The sequence below is a fragment of the Engraulis encrasicolus genome, chromosome 7 (genome assembly GCF_034702125.1).
Source record: "Engraulis encrasicolus isolate BLACKSEA-1 chromosome 7, IST_EnEncr_1.0, whole genome shotgun sequence".
In the NCBI taxonomy this organism is placed as follows: Eukaryota; Metazoa; Chordata; class Actinopteri; order Clupeiformes; family Engraulidae; genus Engraulis; species Engraulis encrasicolus.
The window spans coordinates 51,215,477-51,233,659 of record NC_085863.1 but is presented as its reverse complement, the minus strand read 5'-3'; the positions used below and the strand labels follow the sequence as shown (position 1 = coordinate 51,233,659).

Genomic DNA, 18,183 nt, shown 5'->3' with positions numbered 1-18,183 from the left:
TGAAGGAATTGTGGATTAACTGCGTCAGTCTTTGCCAATTCAACGAAACCCTCCCACCTAATAACTTGGACTGTTTTTGTGATTTTTTGAAATATTTTAACCTAAATATTTAAATGAAATAAAACCACTTTGACATATGTAAAATAACAGATTCCTAATTAACTATAATCATCAGTACCCCCCAAAATAATAGATAATATAGCTGCAAGCAGCAATGCGGGGCCAAGCAGTAAACTTGCCAGAGCCGCCACGGCAACAGAAGGAACTGCAGCGCCCGCTTTGGTCCAAATCTCGCCAATGTTGGTGTGCATTCCTTGGACGAGAGTGTGATCACGTAAACCAAGTTTAGTTTGAATCCGTTGAAGAGCTGTCGAGATATGAGCTCACTTCCTGTTACCTGTTGGTGGCGCTAGAGAGCTTGGGGTCTGGATTTTTTTGTGGGAGGTCATGGGATGGACTAGAATGTGTGCAAAAAATCCTAACAGAAATTGACTAACGGTTGCTGAGATATGACCTCACTTCCTGTTTTGCCACCTTTATGACCATTTTGATTTGCTGTCACCGGCAAACAACAAGAGGTGTTCAAAATTCTTTCCTCTCCCCCCTCCCTCTCCCTCCCTCCCTCCCTTCTTCCCTCTCTGTCCCTCTCCCTCTCCCTCTCCCTCTCCCTCTCCCTCTCCCTCTCCCTCTCCCTCTCCCTCTCCCTCTCCCTCTGTCTGTCTGTGTGTGTGTGAGGAGGGGGTGGGGGGTGGGGTGCAGGGGCTGGGGCAGTGGGGCTTGACCCCCTGCCGAGAATGGTGTCAGTAAATGCGCAAGGGGAGCAGAGGAGACAGAGAGATGAGAAAAAATCCCTCCATTCTTTCCACAATTTTGAATGGCTGCTGTGAGCTGATAGTTTTTTCAATCGTTACGAAAATCCATACCTGGGTGCAACATGGTGTGAGGATGACCTGTGTACCAATATTTTGAAAATTGGGAGTACAGTTCAAAAGCTACAGGCAAAAATGTAGCTAAAATTTTGACCTGCTGGTGGCGCTACAGAGTTTGAGCTGGAGATATGAGTTTTGTTGTGGTAGGTCCTGGGATGGACTACTATGTGTGTACAAAATCCCAGCCTAATTCGACAAACGGTTGCTGAGATATGAGCTCACTTCCTGTTTCGCCACTTTTACAACAATTTTGATTGGCTGTCACGGCTAAACGATAAAAGATATCCAATATTCCTGAAGACCCCATGTGTAGCTCAGTACAGAGATACTATATACCGAATTTCGGGTGAATTGGTCAAAAATTGCCAAAAAAATAGCATTTTTATTGAATTTTACAAAATCCAAAATGGCGGGAAAACTATCCTGGCGGAAAATGACGTCATAGGGTGCGTTGGATTCGTCTTGGCCCAAGGATTCCAGGGATACCAAGTTTATGAAAATCGGCCCAGCGGTTCAAAAGTTACAAGCAGAAATGTACCTGCAACTTTGACCTGTTGGTGGCGCTAGAGCGTTGGGGCTGGGGACCTATAAATTGCTGTGGGTAATGCTGAGCCGGGCCCGAATGTGTGTGCCGATTTACAGCATTTTCCTACGTACGGTTCTATGGGCTGCCATAGACTTGCAGAGGGAGAGGAATGGTGACTAGAGAATAATAATAATGAAGAAAACCTACTAACTCTATAGGGGCCTTCGCCAGCTTCGCTGCTTGGCCCCTAATAAGCACTTCCGAGAAACTGGGAAATTCACACACTGACACACAGGCTAAGCAAAAGGAAAAAAATCTTCAGTTTTGGATAGAATGATGTTGTAATAAATGAAGGCCTCATGAAAATCAGAGTGTTTGACTCTGAGTTTGTTAGGCATGGTGAATAACGGTTGAGCTGATCTTCAGCCATGGAGGGACTTTGAATTCTTACTTGCAACTCTCACAAGTAATTTCTGAAAGGACTTTACTCTGGTGTCTACAGGACACAAAGCAGGTCTGGCACCACAGTCTTGATTCCACCAGACATCCTCAGCCGGCCAAATCTTGTGTCACTGGCTACAAGGTTGAAGATGACTCCTATGCAGCAAGCTGCTTTCACACGTGGCCTGATCTCAGAGTCAGGTGGTGATTTGTCAAAAGTTTCCACATCCTATGCCACAGCAGATCGATCACGCCGTAAAGTGCTGAAGACCATCAGTGAGGAATGCCATGAGCAGTGGATACCACCTGCCTTGTGCACCCTGCACTGGGACAGCAAGTTGACGCAGACACTTGACAATGTGCCCCAGAAGGAAGAGCGCCTGACAGTTGTTGTTGGAGATAATACACAGCTGAAGTTGCTTGGTGTGCCTGCATATACAAAGGGGGCTGATGAAGCTTGTGGAACTATCATTGGCAACCTAACATGCAAATTGCTCCAAATTGCACTGTCATCATGTGGCAATAGGTGCCAATTATCCCTCAGACGAGAGAACAGTGCAACCTCTGGTGAGCGTGACACCTCCAGTCTGAGGTCATTAAATATTTGACTGAGTAGCACCTCGCCAATGTGATGGCGGCACCCAGACCACAGCAGTGGTCGTCCCAGTGAAAGCTGTATGGCTATGCAGGCTGCGCTCAGATGGCCAGTATTTGAAGCCGTGGTATCAAATGCCATATTGACTACTTGATTGGTGCATTGCCATTCTTGGAGCAATTTGCATGATTTTTTTCCTTTTGCTTAGCCTGTCAGTGTGTGAATTTCCCAGTTTCTCGGAAATACCTATATCTATTATTTTGGGGGGGGTACTGATGAGTATAGTGAATTAGGAATCTGTTATTTTACATATGTCAAAGTGGTTTTATTTCATTTAAATATTTAGGTTAAAATATTTCAACAAAATCACAAAAACAGTCCAAGTTATTAGGAGGGAGGGTTTCGTTGAATTGGCAAAGACTGACGCAGTTAATCCACAATTCCTTCATATCAGCTCATATTCCGTTGGACCTGTAAACCACCATGGATTGCAAAAATATTTTGCATGTGTTATTTGTACATGCAGTGGAACACTTTTATCACCCAGACAGATCAATAGGCTGAAAAAGCGTTTTTTTGATGCACCCTAATGTCCAGCTATGGATTTCTGAACTAAGGGATCCCTTTTAGAGCATGGAGAACTCAACACTTCTAAAGTCACTGTCTAATCAAAGTATTTATTTTGAAAGTTCACTTTTTAATTATATTTTCGGGCTTTTTGCAGCTTTATTTGTGATAGGACAGCGAGAGAGATGGGAAGCAAGTGGGGAGAGAGAGACGGGGAAGGGCCGGCAAAAGACCCAGGCTGGAATCGAACCCCAGGTCGTCTGTGCCGTGTCCGACCGCTTTAACCACAGCAGGGTCAAAAGCTCACATTTTGAACTGGAACTGTAGTGTGTTGTCCTTTTTCCACACTCTAAAAGGAGTATTACGGTGGAAAGTTTGCATGATGTTTGACCTTCTCTCACATCGGTATCCTTTTACAACCCCTATTCTATTACAGTGCTTTCAAGGCCTGCCATCCGAAAATCAAGAGTTTCTTTTTCGCCACAGACCATTTAGAGGAGATGAACCGGTAAGGCCTTTCTACTTCTTGTCTTCCCCTTCTACATTTCCTTTTTCCCACTTTCTACTGTTCATTATATTCTTATTAATGCCTGTGTGATGCGTTCACCCTACTCTTATGTCCCCCTTTTATCCTCTCCACTCCATTTCACTCTCCTTCGTTGTGTTCGCTAGTCTCCCCCCTATTATATTATTTTCCACTTTCTCTTTTTTCTGCCTTTTCCTATCTCATTCTTACCAGAGTTTTCCCCAGAACACTTTCTAGTCAAGATCGATGGGGTCAGCCTGTGTCTGAGACATGTGACTCCCGACTATTATGATTGGAAAGGTTGTGTTGTGCAGTTTGATATGAAATATGATATAACATCCCCTCTCCCAAAATAAACATAGGTTAAGCTATTTTTCAAACAATCTGCACTACATTCTTTCAGGGAACTTAGTCAGCCAAGGTGGTAGGTGTTTGTTGTCAAGGTGGCAGCCTTTACTATAAGTCTTGGGGGAAAGCTTGCTTACATCTCTTCTCTTGTCCTACCCTGTTCTTTTTTTTGCCCTGTCCTCTCCGGTACTTCCTTCTATTCCCTCTCAGTGTATCCTCTCGAGTCTATACCACACCTGCACTGATCGGGGCCATGAGCTTGACGTTCTCCCCCTGTACTGTGTTTATTTTTTGCTCTCTCTCAGATGGATGAACCGTTTGGGCCTGGCTGCCATTGGCTACACCCCAGACGACCCTGTTCCCCGCCCAGACGAAGGTGAGAACATGTCGTCTCTATACCAGCAGCTAGCATTAATCACGGAGGACACTGGCTGCAGACTGGCCCGTTGGCAGCGCTACACAGTAAAAAACGCAGTGTTAATCCAACACAACACAGTGTTCTGGAAACAAAAATACAATCTAAATGGTGTTGCGTTGACTCTATAAGTGTTGAATTACGTAACACTGTTTTTTTTTACTCTGTACAGTCCTGCTGCTTACAACACTTGCAGTATGTTCACTGTCCAGTCAGACCAATCTGTCGGGCATTTATGTAAAATATGTCGCCTGTTTTTTTGTTATCGTGTGGTCTTGTCTGTTGTTTACTTTGCCATCTCGGTCTTGTCTGTTGTTTATGAGTAGTTGTGCCTGCTGTCTGACACATCAGAATGTTTAATACAGTATGTAGACTGCTCAATTTGATGGGTTAGTCTATAGCCCATTGATTGGTACCGTAATGTGTTCCACTTTGAGGGAGAGTCCTCATCTGCTGCCAGGTGACTATTGATTTGATATTCTCATAACATAATGCTGTGGTCTTTCGGCTTCCTGCTACTGCTGTCCGCTCGCTACCAGTGGCGCCAGTGGTTTCTAAACTTTTTTCCATAGCATTTCCAATCTCATGGAGAGTGTCCCAGGGAAAACAATGATGCCTTAATTTCTCCCCAATCGATCCATGTTACAGTTAACCCCCCATGACCCCTCCAAGACAAAATTCCTACCTGTCCATGGCCTCACCTATCATGGCTGGCATACACACTGTCGAAATCAAGGTTGTTCGATTCAAAATGCCACCATTTGTGGAAATGTGTTATTTTCTTACCTCCCCTAGAGTAAAATAACTGAGTTTAACCTTTCTCCTGTTCATCAAGCCATTCTCTTAGTCTAGCGATACTTGTAGCACAAAGCTAGCATGGATCATGTGACCTCATCTTTGGTATCAGCTGCACATGTACATGTGTGTATGGTTTTATGCACATGACCATTAGAACATTACCTTTAACTGGATGTCACCCATGTTTGTTTCTTTGGCAGACTACTGGAGTGAAAGTGACCAGGAGGAGATGGAGGGGTCCATGACCCTCAAACACGACAGTTACCACCGAGGCCACAGTGTAAGTACACTGTGACATCTCACATCATGCACACAAAAACAATAAGAAAACACACTCAAGTAAATACAAATGCATGTCAATTGTATGACAGTTGTAAGATGGTGAATACTTTTAAGCAGATGTACGTATGCAGCACCATGCCAATTTCACCATACATACTGTACATATAATACATTGCATGTGCTGCAGCCTATACTGTGAGATATGTCTTCTTCACAAATACAAACATGCTTGCTTCTCAAAGTATCTGTTCTCTCACACTGCAGAACATATACCACACTGATCCACATCAGTTGCTGCCCATACCCATATAGTTCATCTATAAGGGTAATTTCATGTGAAATCAGACGCTTTGGGACCCGACCGATCCGGATTTCAATCATACTTGGTGTGCCTTTTTAGTAGCAAGGTAGCACCCCAGAACTGCATTGGTTTGAATCTGACACTAATATTAAGGGAGAAACAGACTAGGAAAGGTTCACATTTTAGGGTAGGACACTATACATTCAGCCTTGAATATCACTGATTCTTGAGAAAGTGGCTAAAACAGGTTGTAATGTTGACAGAAAAAAAACAAAGTGAATTACAAAATTATATGGTATATCCTCGTAGACTAAGGTCTTGGCTTTTCAGAAATGCACAAGGCCAATCTCCCCATTATGTATTTTTTTCAGAAATCAGGCTTTTCTCCGATCATACCTTGTTTTTTGTCAACACCGTCAGACACAATTAAAAGTTATTAAAATTGTATTGATTTGGTTGCATATGTATCTGGAGATTTTAAGTGATTATGTGTATTTTTTGGTTCACACATATGCCTTTAAATGTTGAAAATTCACTTTTGTTCTATTTTAATACTGTTTCATGTGTTCTAATTTTAAAATATGTACCGTCATACGATGCTTACTTAACGCCTAAATACAACAAACAATTTTTTGTAATTTCACAAATATTCGTGTAGGCTTAAATTGGCTATTACTTTGATATTTCAACAACTCCTAAGGAAAATGTTGTAAGAACATTCCTTTAAAATGTCCAAAACTCCTTCTTACGGTGGTGACTTAAGAACTGACGGTGGTGACAGTAATCTGAGAGTGGTGAAAGTGGCCTAATTAGTACCTGCATTTAGCAAAATAAATAGCCCTCTCAAGTCAAGTCAATGGCATCTTGCATAAACACTTTATTTTTGTGTGTGTACAGTATGAGCATGTGTTTTTTACTTCATTAGTTAGATTATCTAGGAAGTAAGCCACTGGTTGTTGAAAATGTGGTAAAAACAGCTTTTAAGTTGTTCAAATCCAAAATATAGAGGTGTATTATCATAGATGTAGGTCTTGGCTGTGCAGTGAATGCATGGCAAAGCTCCCCATGTTTAACATTTTTCATAAAATGGGCTCTTTCTTGTTTTGTCAACAGCGGCAGACAGAATTAGAAGTAAAATCACATGACTGTATTAAAGTGAATTACTTAAACAATTCAACATAACTGTAGATACTTATTGTATGCATATTCTTAAAACATGTCAAAAACACGTAAAACATGTGTTTTTGGTGAACTCCATCAGATGTCACCACCGTCAGGTTTTCTGACAAAAAAAACCTCCAAATGCACCTCAGTGGTGGCTAGAGTATCATTTTGGATCACAATTATTACTAACATGCCTAGTAATGTTTCATTAACCAGCACAATTTAGTAAAATATGGAACAACATGATGAGCAGAACAAAATCTGACGGTGGTGACATCTGACGGTGTGAGACAAAAAAACACTCTTTTAAATATTATGCATTGTTTGTTCACATTAGCCATTTCATTTTCGCTCTGTTTCTTGGGTGCTTCATACATTTTCTGAAAAAAATTATATTTATTAACATTAATGTAATACAATACTATTAAAACCCAGACGGTGTTGACAGTTTATGGTTGGGACAGTACCAGTGTCCAAACAAATTAACAAATTGAAGACAAAATAATGAACTTACATGGAGCTTCAGTGATGGTGAAGTAGGCAGTAGAGCTAAAGGTTTGAAAAGGGTCCTCAGTAATGAAAATTTACCTTGTGCATACCTGATTTTGTTGTCTTTTTAGAAAAAAATCTGACGGTGGTGACCAATATGCTGGACACATTTTGAGCAATCAGTAAATAATAGTAAATATTGTTTTACATCCACTATGTGCACATCTGTAGAACCACTTTAATATGGTCTTCCACATCATGGTGATATTGTTCAATTCTGTTGGTGATTTTTGTATTTTAAGTCAATTGAAATGATGATGCCAGTCCTTGGGACAGGCGTTTTTACAGGGTGTGGACAGGTTTATAGCCATGAAAAGTAAAAAATTACACTTAAATATTTCAAAAAAAAGTGTATTTGTGTGACAGACCCCTTGGCCATTACCTGGGTTCATTTTGTTTGTGAGATTTAGTTGATTTTCAACAGAATTAATATTTTACTGCAGGGACATGTTTTTTTTGCCAAACTTTCTAGAATCAGTGATATATCAGTCAGTGTCAGTCACAAAAAGATGCCTGTGGTATTGTTTGAAAGCTCTTTTCTGGCTCTACATATTACACAATCAGCTTGGAATACAACAACTCTCAGAATATGAATTATGATAAATTGAAAAATTAAAAATTGAATATCTAAAAAAACTATATTTTAAAATGGCCAGTTCCTTGTACAAACGTAGCCGGCAATGTCATTAGCAACACCTCAAATGCTGGTGTTCGGTTCTTTATTCATTTCAGAGAGAATTTGACTCACAAATATGGCATCATACAGACTACTTGCTAATAATATGGTAATACCATAGTAGCATCACATGACAAAACAAAAACAAAACAAAAATGGTCAGTTTCCATGGTCCCAGGTTTCAGAAACTAAGGCAGATGTCCATTTATACACACCAAATGATGATATGTGAATGTTTGAACATTCCTTCTCTGTGTACCTGTGTCATCTTCCCTTTACCGTACTTTAAAGAGATAATCAATGGCTACACTCTCATTTTGTACTCTACCAGTGTATTTGAAGCAGCAGCTGTGTCTTTTTTAGGTAATGTATAAGTACGTCCCGTTGCAGTTAGGTTCCACTACCAGAAGCATCCTGATGATCCATGACAAGTCTATCTGGTCTGAAGGGAAAAGTGAAGGATGGAGATGGTCCATGAGGATGCAGGAAGTTCAGTTTCACCTCTCCAGTGCTCGGCATACATTCCTCAACACATGCTAGCCACCAGTTGCCATCATATACAGCTACAACATACCCTTTGATGCTTGAAAATGTAACACATTCCTTTACTGAGCTCACTCTTTCAACTCCTTCTCTGAATGCGGAAAATGACCTAATGTCCATTGACAATGGGCAGAAGCTGTGTAGTTTTTGAGTACCTGGAATAGTTCTTGCAGATTCAAACCTCTTCAACAGGTTCTCAGCTTCATGATGGTGCATCTCTCTCAAGGACATCCATTGCCAGTTTGCCACAACAGAGATGTACCATCATGAAGCTGAGAACCTGTTGAAAAGGTTGGAATCTGCAAGAACTATTCCAGGTACTCAAAAACTACACAGCTTCTGCCCATTGTCAATGGACACAGTGGAAGTTAGGCCATTTTCAGCATTCAGAGAAGGCAGAGTTGAAAGAGTGAGCTCAGTAAAGGAATGTGTTACATTTTCAAGCATCAAAGGGTATGTTGTAGCTGTATATGATGGCAACTGGTGGCTAGCATGTGTTGAGGAATGTATGCCGAGCACTGGAGAGGTGAAACTGAACTTCCTGCATCCTCATGGACCATCTCCATCCTTCACTTTTCCCTTCAGACCAGATAGACTTGTCATGGATCATCAGGATGTGCTTCTGGTAGTGGAACCTGTAACTGCAACGGGACGTACTTATACATTATCTAAAAAAGACACAGCTGCTGCTTCAAATGCACTGGTAGAGTACAAAATGAGAGTGTAGCCATTATCTCTTTAAAGTACGGTAAAGGGAAGATGACACAGGTACACAGAGAAGGAATGTTCAAACATTCACATATCATCATTTGGTGTGTATAAATGGACATCTGCCTTTCTGAAACCTGGGACCATGGAAACTGACCATTTTTGTTTTGTTTTTGTTTTGTCATGTGATGCTACTATGGTATTACCATATTATTAGTAAGTGGTCTGTATGATGCCATATTTGTGAGTCAAATTCTCTCTGAAATGAATAAAGAACCGAACACCAGCATTTGAGGTGTTGCTAATGACATTGCCGGCTACGTTTGTACAAGGAACTGGCCATTTTAAAATATAGTTGTTTTAGATATTCAATTTTTAATTTTTCAATTTATCATAATTCATATTCTGAGAGTTGTTGTATTCCAAGCTGATTGTGTAATATGTAGAGCCAGAAAAGAGCTTTCAAATAACACCACAGGCATCTTTTTGTGACTAACACTGACTGATATATTCAAGGCTGAATGTATAGTGTCCTACCCTCACATGTGAACCTTTCCTAGTCTGTTTCTCCCTTAATATTAGTGTCAGATTCAAACCAATGCAGTTCTGGGGTGCTACCTTGCTACTAAAAAGGCACACCAAGTATGATTGAAATCCGGGTCGGTCGGGTCCCAAAGTGTCTGATTTCACGTGAAATGACCCATAACTTAAAACCTACGATAAGTCAATGGATCCGTGTGGCATGCATGTAATACATTTTAACTGTATTAAGCCCCAAAATAGTGGCATACCCCTTTAACTTTAACTTTTGACACCACTGTGTTGTTGTCATCCCTGTGTCTGTTATCTCTCTCCAGACCTCGTCCACTAGCTCTCACGTTCCCCAAGCGCCACTTCTCCACTATTTAGTTATATCAAGTTGTATAGTAAAGTTCGACTGTGTTCTCAAAGCAGAGTCCCTGTGCACAACCACTGTCCAGGTGCTGGTGATGTCAGTAAAAGTAATCCAAGTAAAGGGGAGATAAATTACCGCACACTCGTTTTCTTTGCTGGTAGTTTATTAGGTGAACAACACGTTTTGCTTTTGCTTCATCAGGTTCACTCCTTGCATGTCACCCATAGGTGATAAGGGTGATTACCTGGTCACATGACCTCACCCACTTTCATCCAGGACACCCATGTTATACTGCGTTGTTGTTATTGTTGTCTCTGTCTGCTGTCCTTCCAGACCTCGTCCACCAGCCCCTTCCCCGAGCGCCACTTTTCCACTATTTACAGTAGTTATATAAAGTTACAGAAATAGTTACAATATATTAATACTGTCCTTCTGCTGTGTTGTTATTGTTGTCTCTGCTGTCCCTCCAGACCTCGTCCACCAGCCCCTTCCCCGAGCGCCACTTCTCCACTATTTGCAGTAGTGATATTAAGTTACATAGTACCGGTAATAGTTATATTCATTCTGTAGTTATACTGTGTTGTTGTCTCTGCTGTCCCTCCAGACCTCGTCCACCAGCCCCTTCCCCGAGCGCCACTTCTCCAGCGGCTCCAACTTCTCCCACTCCTCGGCCGAGGAGGCGCACTCCACCTCCACCGGCTGCCGGCCCACGCACCACGCGCGCGAGCGCCGCTCCTGGCAGGACCTGATCGAGACGCCGCTGACCAGCGCCGGCCTGCACTACCTGCAGACTGCCGAGGCCGACGCCGAGTGGGGCGGCATCCCCGGCGGACCCCAGCTGGCGCCCAGCCTCTCCCCGCCCGAGCTGCGCCGGCACCAGGCCACGCTGCCCGCCCAGCGGCACCGGACCCCGCACCAGGACCGCGACGGGCCCTTCCCGCTCACGGACAGCGAGGAGCGGGGAGGGTCTCGCGGAGGTGGCGGCGGCGGAGGAGGCGGGGGTGGTGGCGGCAGGTCTCACGGCCACAAGCAGCGCAGCCACAGCCTGCCGCGCAACCGCGACGCCCAGGCCGCGCTGGCACGCCACACCCACGGCACGCTGCGGCCGCGCGCCCACGTGCACCGCGAGGAGGTGGAGGAGGACGAGGACGAGGACGAGCTTGAAGAAAGTGGTGGAGGAGGAGGCGGCAGCGGAGGAGGAGGTGGCGGGGGTTCCAGGCGCAGGCACGGCAGCCGGCGGCGGGACGGAGGAGAGCGGGTGTGCGAGGCGGTGGAGCGAGAGGCCGAGGTCGAGAGAGAACGCGAACGGGGGCGCGAGAGGGATCGAGAGCACGGCTCCGGGTCCGGGTCCGGGTCCGGAGGCGGAGGGGAGGCGGCGATGGACGGGCTACAGGAGCTGTACCGCACCCTGGAGCAGGCCAGCCTGTCAGCCTTCGGGCAGCAGCGGCCCTCCACCAAGCAGGAGTTCCGGCGCTCCTTCGTCAAGCGCTGCAACGACCCGGCCACCAACGACCGGCTGCATCGCATACGGGCCCTGCGCAGCACGCTGAAGGTAAGAGAGGCGGAGTGGGAGGGAGGCCGGGAGTACGAGGGAGAGAGGGAGAGCTACATCTAGGGACCGGGGACACAGGGTGACAGGGAGGGGGATACAGGAGGGTAAAGTGGTGATGGGAGAGTGGGAGGGGGTAGCGGGGTGGTGGGAGAGTGGGAGCGTGGGAGAGGATAGTGGGGTGGTGGGAGAGGGGTAGAGGTAGAGGAAAGGGAAAGGAAAGCGAAGTAGAAAGGACAGAAAGGAAAGAAGTGGAGAGGGAGGAGGGGAGGAAAGGAAGGGGAAGGAAATGAATGAGAGCAATAGAAAGTTGGAGGTTGAAATACACGTGATAACATTGCAGCCAGTTAAACTTAAAAAAGTAAGCTAACTCAACTTGAGATACAAACAAAAGTTTGTAAGTTAATTCAATTTGAGAAAGTCTCTAATGGAGATAAGTCTCGAGTTGAGTTAACATACAAACTCAAGGCAGCAGGGTAACTTACTTTTTTACGTTTCAATGGCTTACAATGTTTTACAGTGATAGAAAATGGGGGGAGGGGTTGAGGAAAAGAGCAGAATGAAAAGGAAAACAACAGAGCAGAACAAACGACAGCAAGATAAGAAAACAGGAGAAACACGTAGAAAGGAAGGACAGAAAGTCAGATAAAAAGACGAAAGATCTCCCCCTCCTTCCCCCCCACCTTCCCTACCTTCGTCTCTTCGTTGTGTGAGAGAGCGAGAAAGAGAGAAAAAAAAACAGAAAAAAAGAGAAAGAGACGAGACCTGATTGTGCCCCCCAAAACTTGTGAACCCAAAACAAAACAAAAAAACAAAAAAAACAAATACCGTAACATTTGGAGTGACAGACAGCACCGCTTTTTGCTCTCCCGCTTTTGCTCTCCCACCAGGCCAAAGAGGGCGATCTGGCCGTCATCGGCCTGGTCCTGGATGACCCCTGCTTGACCTCACGCAAGTTCCGGGAGTGGAAGCAGCGCAACCACGAGCTCTTCGTGGACATCTGCGAGTACAGCAACGGCGGCGGCGGCGTGGCGCCCCTGGAGCTCGTGTCGGACGCCACCGCAGCCGCCATCGCCATGGGCAACGCCGGCGACCTTTCACCCCTGTCGCCTACCACGCTGATGATGCACACGCACTCCTTCATCGAGACGCACGTTTGACGCGGAACACACCCAAACAGTAGTATACACACACACATGCACATACACGCATAGATCCAGATATACACATACACATATACGTAACATTTTAGGTACATGCACTCCTGTTCTCTGCCAAAACACCCAGATGTGTTACACTTACACACAAACACCCACACAGACTCACTCATGCATATACGACAAAACATAAACGTGTCATTGCACATTGAACAAAACTGCAAACTTTTACATAAAGCTTATGTCCATCCACTGTTACTGACAAACTCCTATGCCATGCATACGTACATAATAGACATTATGCTGTATGTTAGAAGTTCACATGCCCATAGACTGAACAAAGACAAAGAGAAAAAAATATATGATGGAAGAAGCACTGTGGAGTTACTATGGACACCATTCTTCTGTACCCCTACTTTAGCCCCTCCCACTGTACCGTGACCCTTGACCTTACCCTGAACCCTGACTGACAGCTGAGTAAGGAGCCGACACACTGTAACCTTTACGCACTCTCAATTTAACCACACACACACACACACACACACACACACACACACACACACACACACACACACACACACACACACACACACACACACACACACACACACACACACACACACACACACACACACACGTACTGTTCTCCTATTTCTACTGTATTCTGTGAGCACATTGCAAAAAGCTCACAGACAGACATCCTGGACAATGAAGCCAGATGCGGGAGCAATGAAGAAGACTCTGAGCCCACGTCAGCTACGTACTGTATAACAAAACTGACTCGCTGGGGATATCGAGGTGTCCCACTGCATGCCTGAGGAAAAAAAAAACGAGTCATTCTTTCATATTTACTAGTGCTGAAGATAAATATGTGGACCGAAAACTACGAGGAACTGAACACCAACAGCGATAGTTGTTCAGGGGCAGTATCATTTATCTCTCTCTATCTCCCTTATTTTTAGTCAGCTCTTTGGATATTTTAATTATTATTATTTTGATTATTATTTTCCTTTTTTCCCCTTTTAATGCTGCAGGAAGAGCGATCGATGTAGCTGTGGGCAAATGGGCTTCATTCTGTTACCAAGCAACACTCACACCGCCCTACTGTGTATCTGTATGCAGCTCTCGAACTCTCTGTGTGTGTGTGTGTGTGTGTGTGTGTGTGTGTGTGTGTGTGTGTGTGTGTGTGTGTGTGTGTGTGTGTGTGTGTGTGTGTGTGTGTGTGTGTGTGTGTGTGTTTTGAAAGACGAAGTGACCTAGACGGAGTTGTGTGTGTGTGCGTGTGTCTTGAATTGGACATAAGACGAGAGTCATAATTCTAACACAAGTTTTTTTTCCCTGTTTATCATTTAAAGGACTGGAACATCCAGTGTTTGTATGTATTGTTCTATAAGTTAAATCTTGTATTTAAAAATGCAACGTTTGCATAGGCTGCAGAGTTTCCCATAGGAATGCAATGTAATGATTGTTTTTATTGGTTAGTCTCTTTGCAGCCTTTCTGTACGTACAGTGTCTTTATTTTCGTTGCCATTTTTACTTTACTTTGGCATATTTATATTGTTGCTCCGACATCTGCATGATTTTAAGGTACTTGTGCCATTCTGGCTAAGAAAATGTATATACAATAATAGTCTCTTGTTTGCCTAGCTGCATCCTCTGTTCAAAAAAACTGTGAACTCTTCTCGTGAATGCAATCTTTTGGATTCTGTATCTGCAGAGTCTGTCTACTTCTTTATTTTTCGATTTTAAGTTTTTCTCCTTTTGTTTTAAGTTTTTTCTTTTCTTTTTTTAAGAAAAGAGTGTAAAACAGGAAAAAAAAGCTTTGCGTCTCTAAAATGACTGTTTCTGCTCCTTCCCAGCTCTGGTTGGGGTTACCTCTTGGAACTTTGGGTTGTATTCAGGTCCTGAGTTTTCTCTTAAGAACTTCTGTCTTCTATGTCTGTATCTTCTTGTTTTTTTGCCCCTCTTTGTGAACTTTTTTTTCATGATCCCTCCCCTGAAGTCAAATATATCTGATATATGGCGTTGTTCTCCTCATCTTAGTACGGCATTGAGCTAAAAGTCCATAATGTCTAAATCGGGTCATGTTTTTTCAACACACGCAGCACAGTATATAACGACGATGTAATTTTTTGTTTTTGTTTTGTTATCGACTGTGTATAGAATTATTGTGGAATGTACTTTAATTGGACTGAATGTAATCTTTTTCGATGTGGTTAAACCTGTGCTTTTTGGGAAAATACACACATTAGGATACAAGGGGGGTAGCTGAGGAGTACAGTCGCATTGACGCCGCAATGTATGAAAAAAAAAGAAACAGATAGACAGCTAGAGATGGACAGAGAGAGAGAGGGAGGGAGAGAAAGAGCGAGAGAAAGGAAGGAAAGAGGACAACAAAGGACAGCCTATGTCCATCTTAGCAACCCCCCCATCTGTTAACAATGACGAGATACATAGTAGAAGTCAGCCATGTGTCTGAGATGTGTGTCTGTGTGAAGGTATGTGTACCCCACACACATGTACTTATACGTGTGTGTGTGTGTGTGTGTGTGTGTGTGTGTGTGTGTGTGTGTGTGTGTGTGTGTGTGTGTGTGTGTGTGTGTGTGTGTAAGTGTGTGTGTAAGTGAGTGAAAGAAGGCGAGGAGAGTGTGTGTGAGTGTGTGTGTGTGTGACTGCGTGTGTGTGTGTTGTGGGCTGTATGTAATTTGGCCAACGGGTCCCACTGTGTTCTTTTGGGCGTTTTGCCCCCAGGTCACTGCTCTGCTGTATCAGATGTAAGTTGCACTGCGACATTTAAAAAAGGAACATATTGCTCTTTTTTTGAAAATATATTATGAGCGTTTACTCTGTACAATGACTGAACGACAAAAAATGGTGTTATACGAAAGAGAGATACATTTATTCTTCCTAAGATTCAAAGCTAGCCCTTTTTTCTGGAAAACATACTATATAAAGATTGTAAAATTTAAGTTGTACAATTAATAAACTGAATTATCTGCACTGTTAAATTGTCTGGGGGGTTATTGGGGGCTATGGCATCATGATTTTTATTGGTCCTAATAAAACAGGATTCATATTCTGATGAATGGCATACAGACACACTATCACATACTCAGTTGTTAGTAGGCCAAGCTGTGTTCTTAGTGTTCTTTGCCTACCTTTTAGTATCAACAGGCTCACTTACTATAGTATACAAACACAGATGATGGGCAGTAGGGACGGGAAGATTCACCGATACGTATCGGAAAATCGATACGACCTGTACCGTACGGTTGCATCGATTTGCAAACGTCTGCATCGGTAAGAAACGCAAATAAAATCGAGATACATCGTACCTTGACTGTCCGCATCGGTACAAATCGGATAATATCTCTTAAAACTTTTTAGAAACTGTCAATTTCAGGATTTGTTCTCGTGCGCAACGCACATCATCTTGCTCTGATTCAGACCGCCTTTCCATCTCTATTGCGAGGAGGCGTGACCAAGCAATCAGTATTTTCCTTTGAGTCAAAGCGGCGGGTTACCAGCAATGTGGAGCACATTTTGTTGTCACATAGGCTACAGCGAGTTTTCTGGTCATCCGGTGACTTTTTAAATGAAAGCTTCTAGCGACGAGTCTGGAAGACGTGTGGAGAGAGTACTCGCTTCACTATTTGAGACGATAGGGTAGTCTACCGTGCGGCACAAACAACAAGAGAAAGTTGTCTGCCAACATGCTGCAGTTTCCGAATGACAGCAGCATAAGCATAGTCAGCGCACGAGATACCAAAAAAACATAACCGTGTTGGGAAACGTTACAGAGCCTGTGCATTCGTGTTAAGTCCATTGTTCATGCAGTAAAAAAGAAGTGAAGTCGCTAAGTTGGCATCATTGCTTAGGAGCCTGTTATATTTAGCTCTCGTGCTGGACACACACAGTCTGATTTGCTGCTCGTGCAGATTGTCCATGAAGTTTAAAAAATCCCGTTGAAAAGTAGGCTACACTATTCCAACACCTCAGTCCAGTACGCACGTTATTTCCCCCTTCTGATATTAACCCCATTCCCAACACCTACTTAATACATTGTTCTAATTTGGGTCAATTGTGGTTGATAAGTTGTTCAGAGCTTACCTGTAAATGTAGTTAGCCTATAACATGTCCAAGTCAATATTCCAACATGATCAGAAGCTCTGTGGTTTTCTCATTTTTATTTAAAAAAAGAGATATAGCCTACTATAATTGGCATGGTATTCATTGTATTGTGTATTTTTTTCATTTTCTCTGCTCAAAGCAATGTGCCCAAGCCAAAATGAGTTCTCACTGCTCTCTGTATGTTTTACAGTATAGGCTATTTCAAAAGTAATATGCACAGCCAGGGCCGCTGCTAAGGTTTTGGGGGCCTAGGCATAACTGAGGCCCCCTCATAAGTAAATACTACTACTGCTACTAATAATAATGCTAATTACTGTATTCACAATTACAGTTTGTCTGAAAAATGATGGCCCTTTTGATAACTAACAAAAATGTTTTCAAATGTAATGAAATATTTTTTCATGATGTTTTTAGTCAGTCTCAATTTAGGAGGTCACAATTTTGGGGGCAAAGTGGTTGAGGTTCTAAAAGCGCTCTGTTTACTCTGCTTATGCCTAACGGCAGCCTTGTGCACAGCCTTTAATATCAATTTGATATTTTAATCTGTTCTGTATCGCATCGTATCGTACCGAATCGCACTGCATCGCATGGCATTATAATTGTATCGCGCCATATCGAACTGCATCGCAGTAGGTAGGAGAATCGTATCGTATCTTACCACTGGTAATTTCATGAATCGTGAATGTATCGTATCGTTGCCATGTGTATCGAGATGCACATCGTATCGCTTTGATGATGAAGATTCCCATCCCTAATGGGCAGTCATGGGTAAGCGGTTAGGGCATCAGACTTGTAGCCCATAGATTGCCAGTTCGACTGCACACTCACCAGGTTGGTGGGAGGAGTAATTGACCAGAGCTCTCCTCCACCGAGGTACCCTGAGCATGGTACTGTCCCGCCGCACTGCTCTCTTTTGGGGCGCCATTGGGGGTTGCCCCCTTGCACAGGTGTGGCATAAATGCAATTTCATTGTATGCATTGTGCACTTGTGTGCTGTGGAGTGCTGTGTCACAATGGCAATGGGAGTTGGAGTTTCCCAGCTGAGCTTTCGCTTTCATTCGTATCTGATGAATCTTTCTATTC

The 18,183-nt window shown here is 43.5% G+C and overlaps 1 protein-coding gene across 1 annotated transcript in view; it reads left to right on the top strand.

Annotated features, from left to right (window-relative positions):
* The window catches only part of si:ch211-26b3.4 (connector enhancer of kinase suppressor of ras 2), an 87,340-nt gene extending 73,901 nt beyond the window's left edge, over positions 1-13,439 (top strand). The window contains exons 22-25 of the mRNA XM_063203896.1: positions 10,868-11,421; positions 11,482-11,521; positions 11,636-11,815; positions 12,703-13,439. Of these exons, the coding sequence (XP_063059966.1) occupies positions 10,868-11,421; positions 11,482-11,521; positions 11,636-11,815; positions 12,703-12,972 (1,044 nt within the window). The 3' untranslated portion in view covers positions 12,973-13,439. The remainder of the gene's footprint in view (positions 1-10,867; positions 11,422-11,481; positions 11,522-11,635; positions 11,816-12,702) is intronic.
* Positions 13,440-18,183: the final 4,744 nt, after the last annotated feature.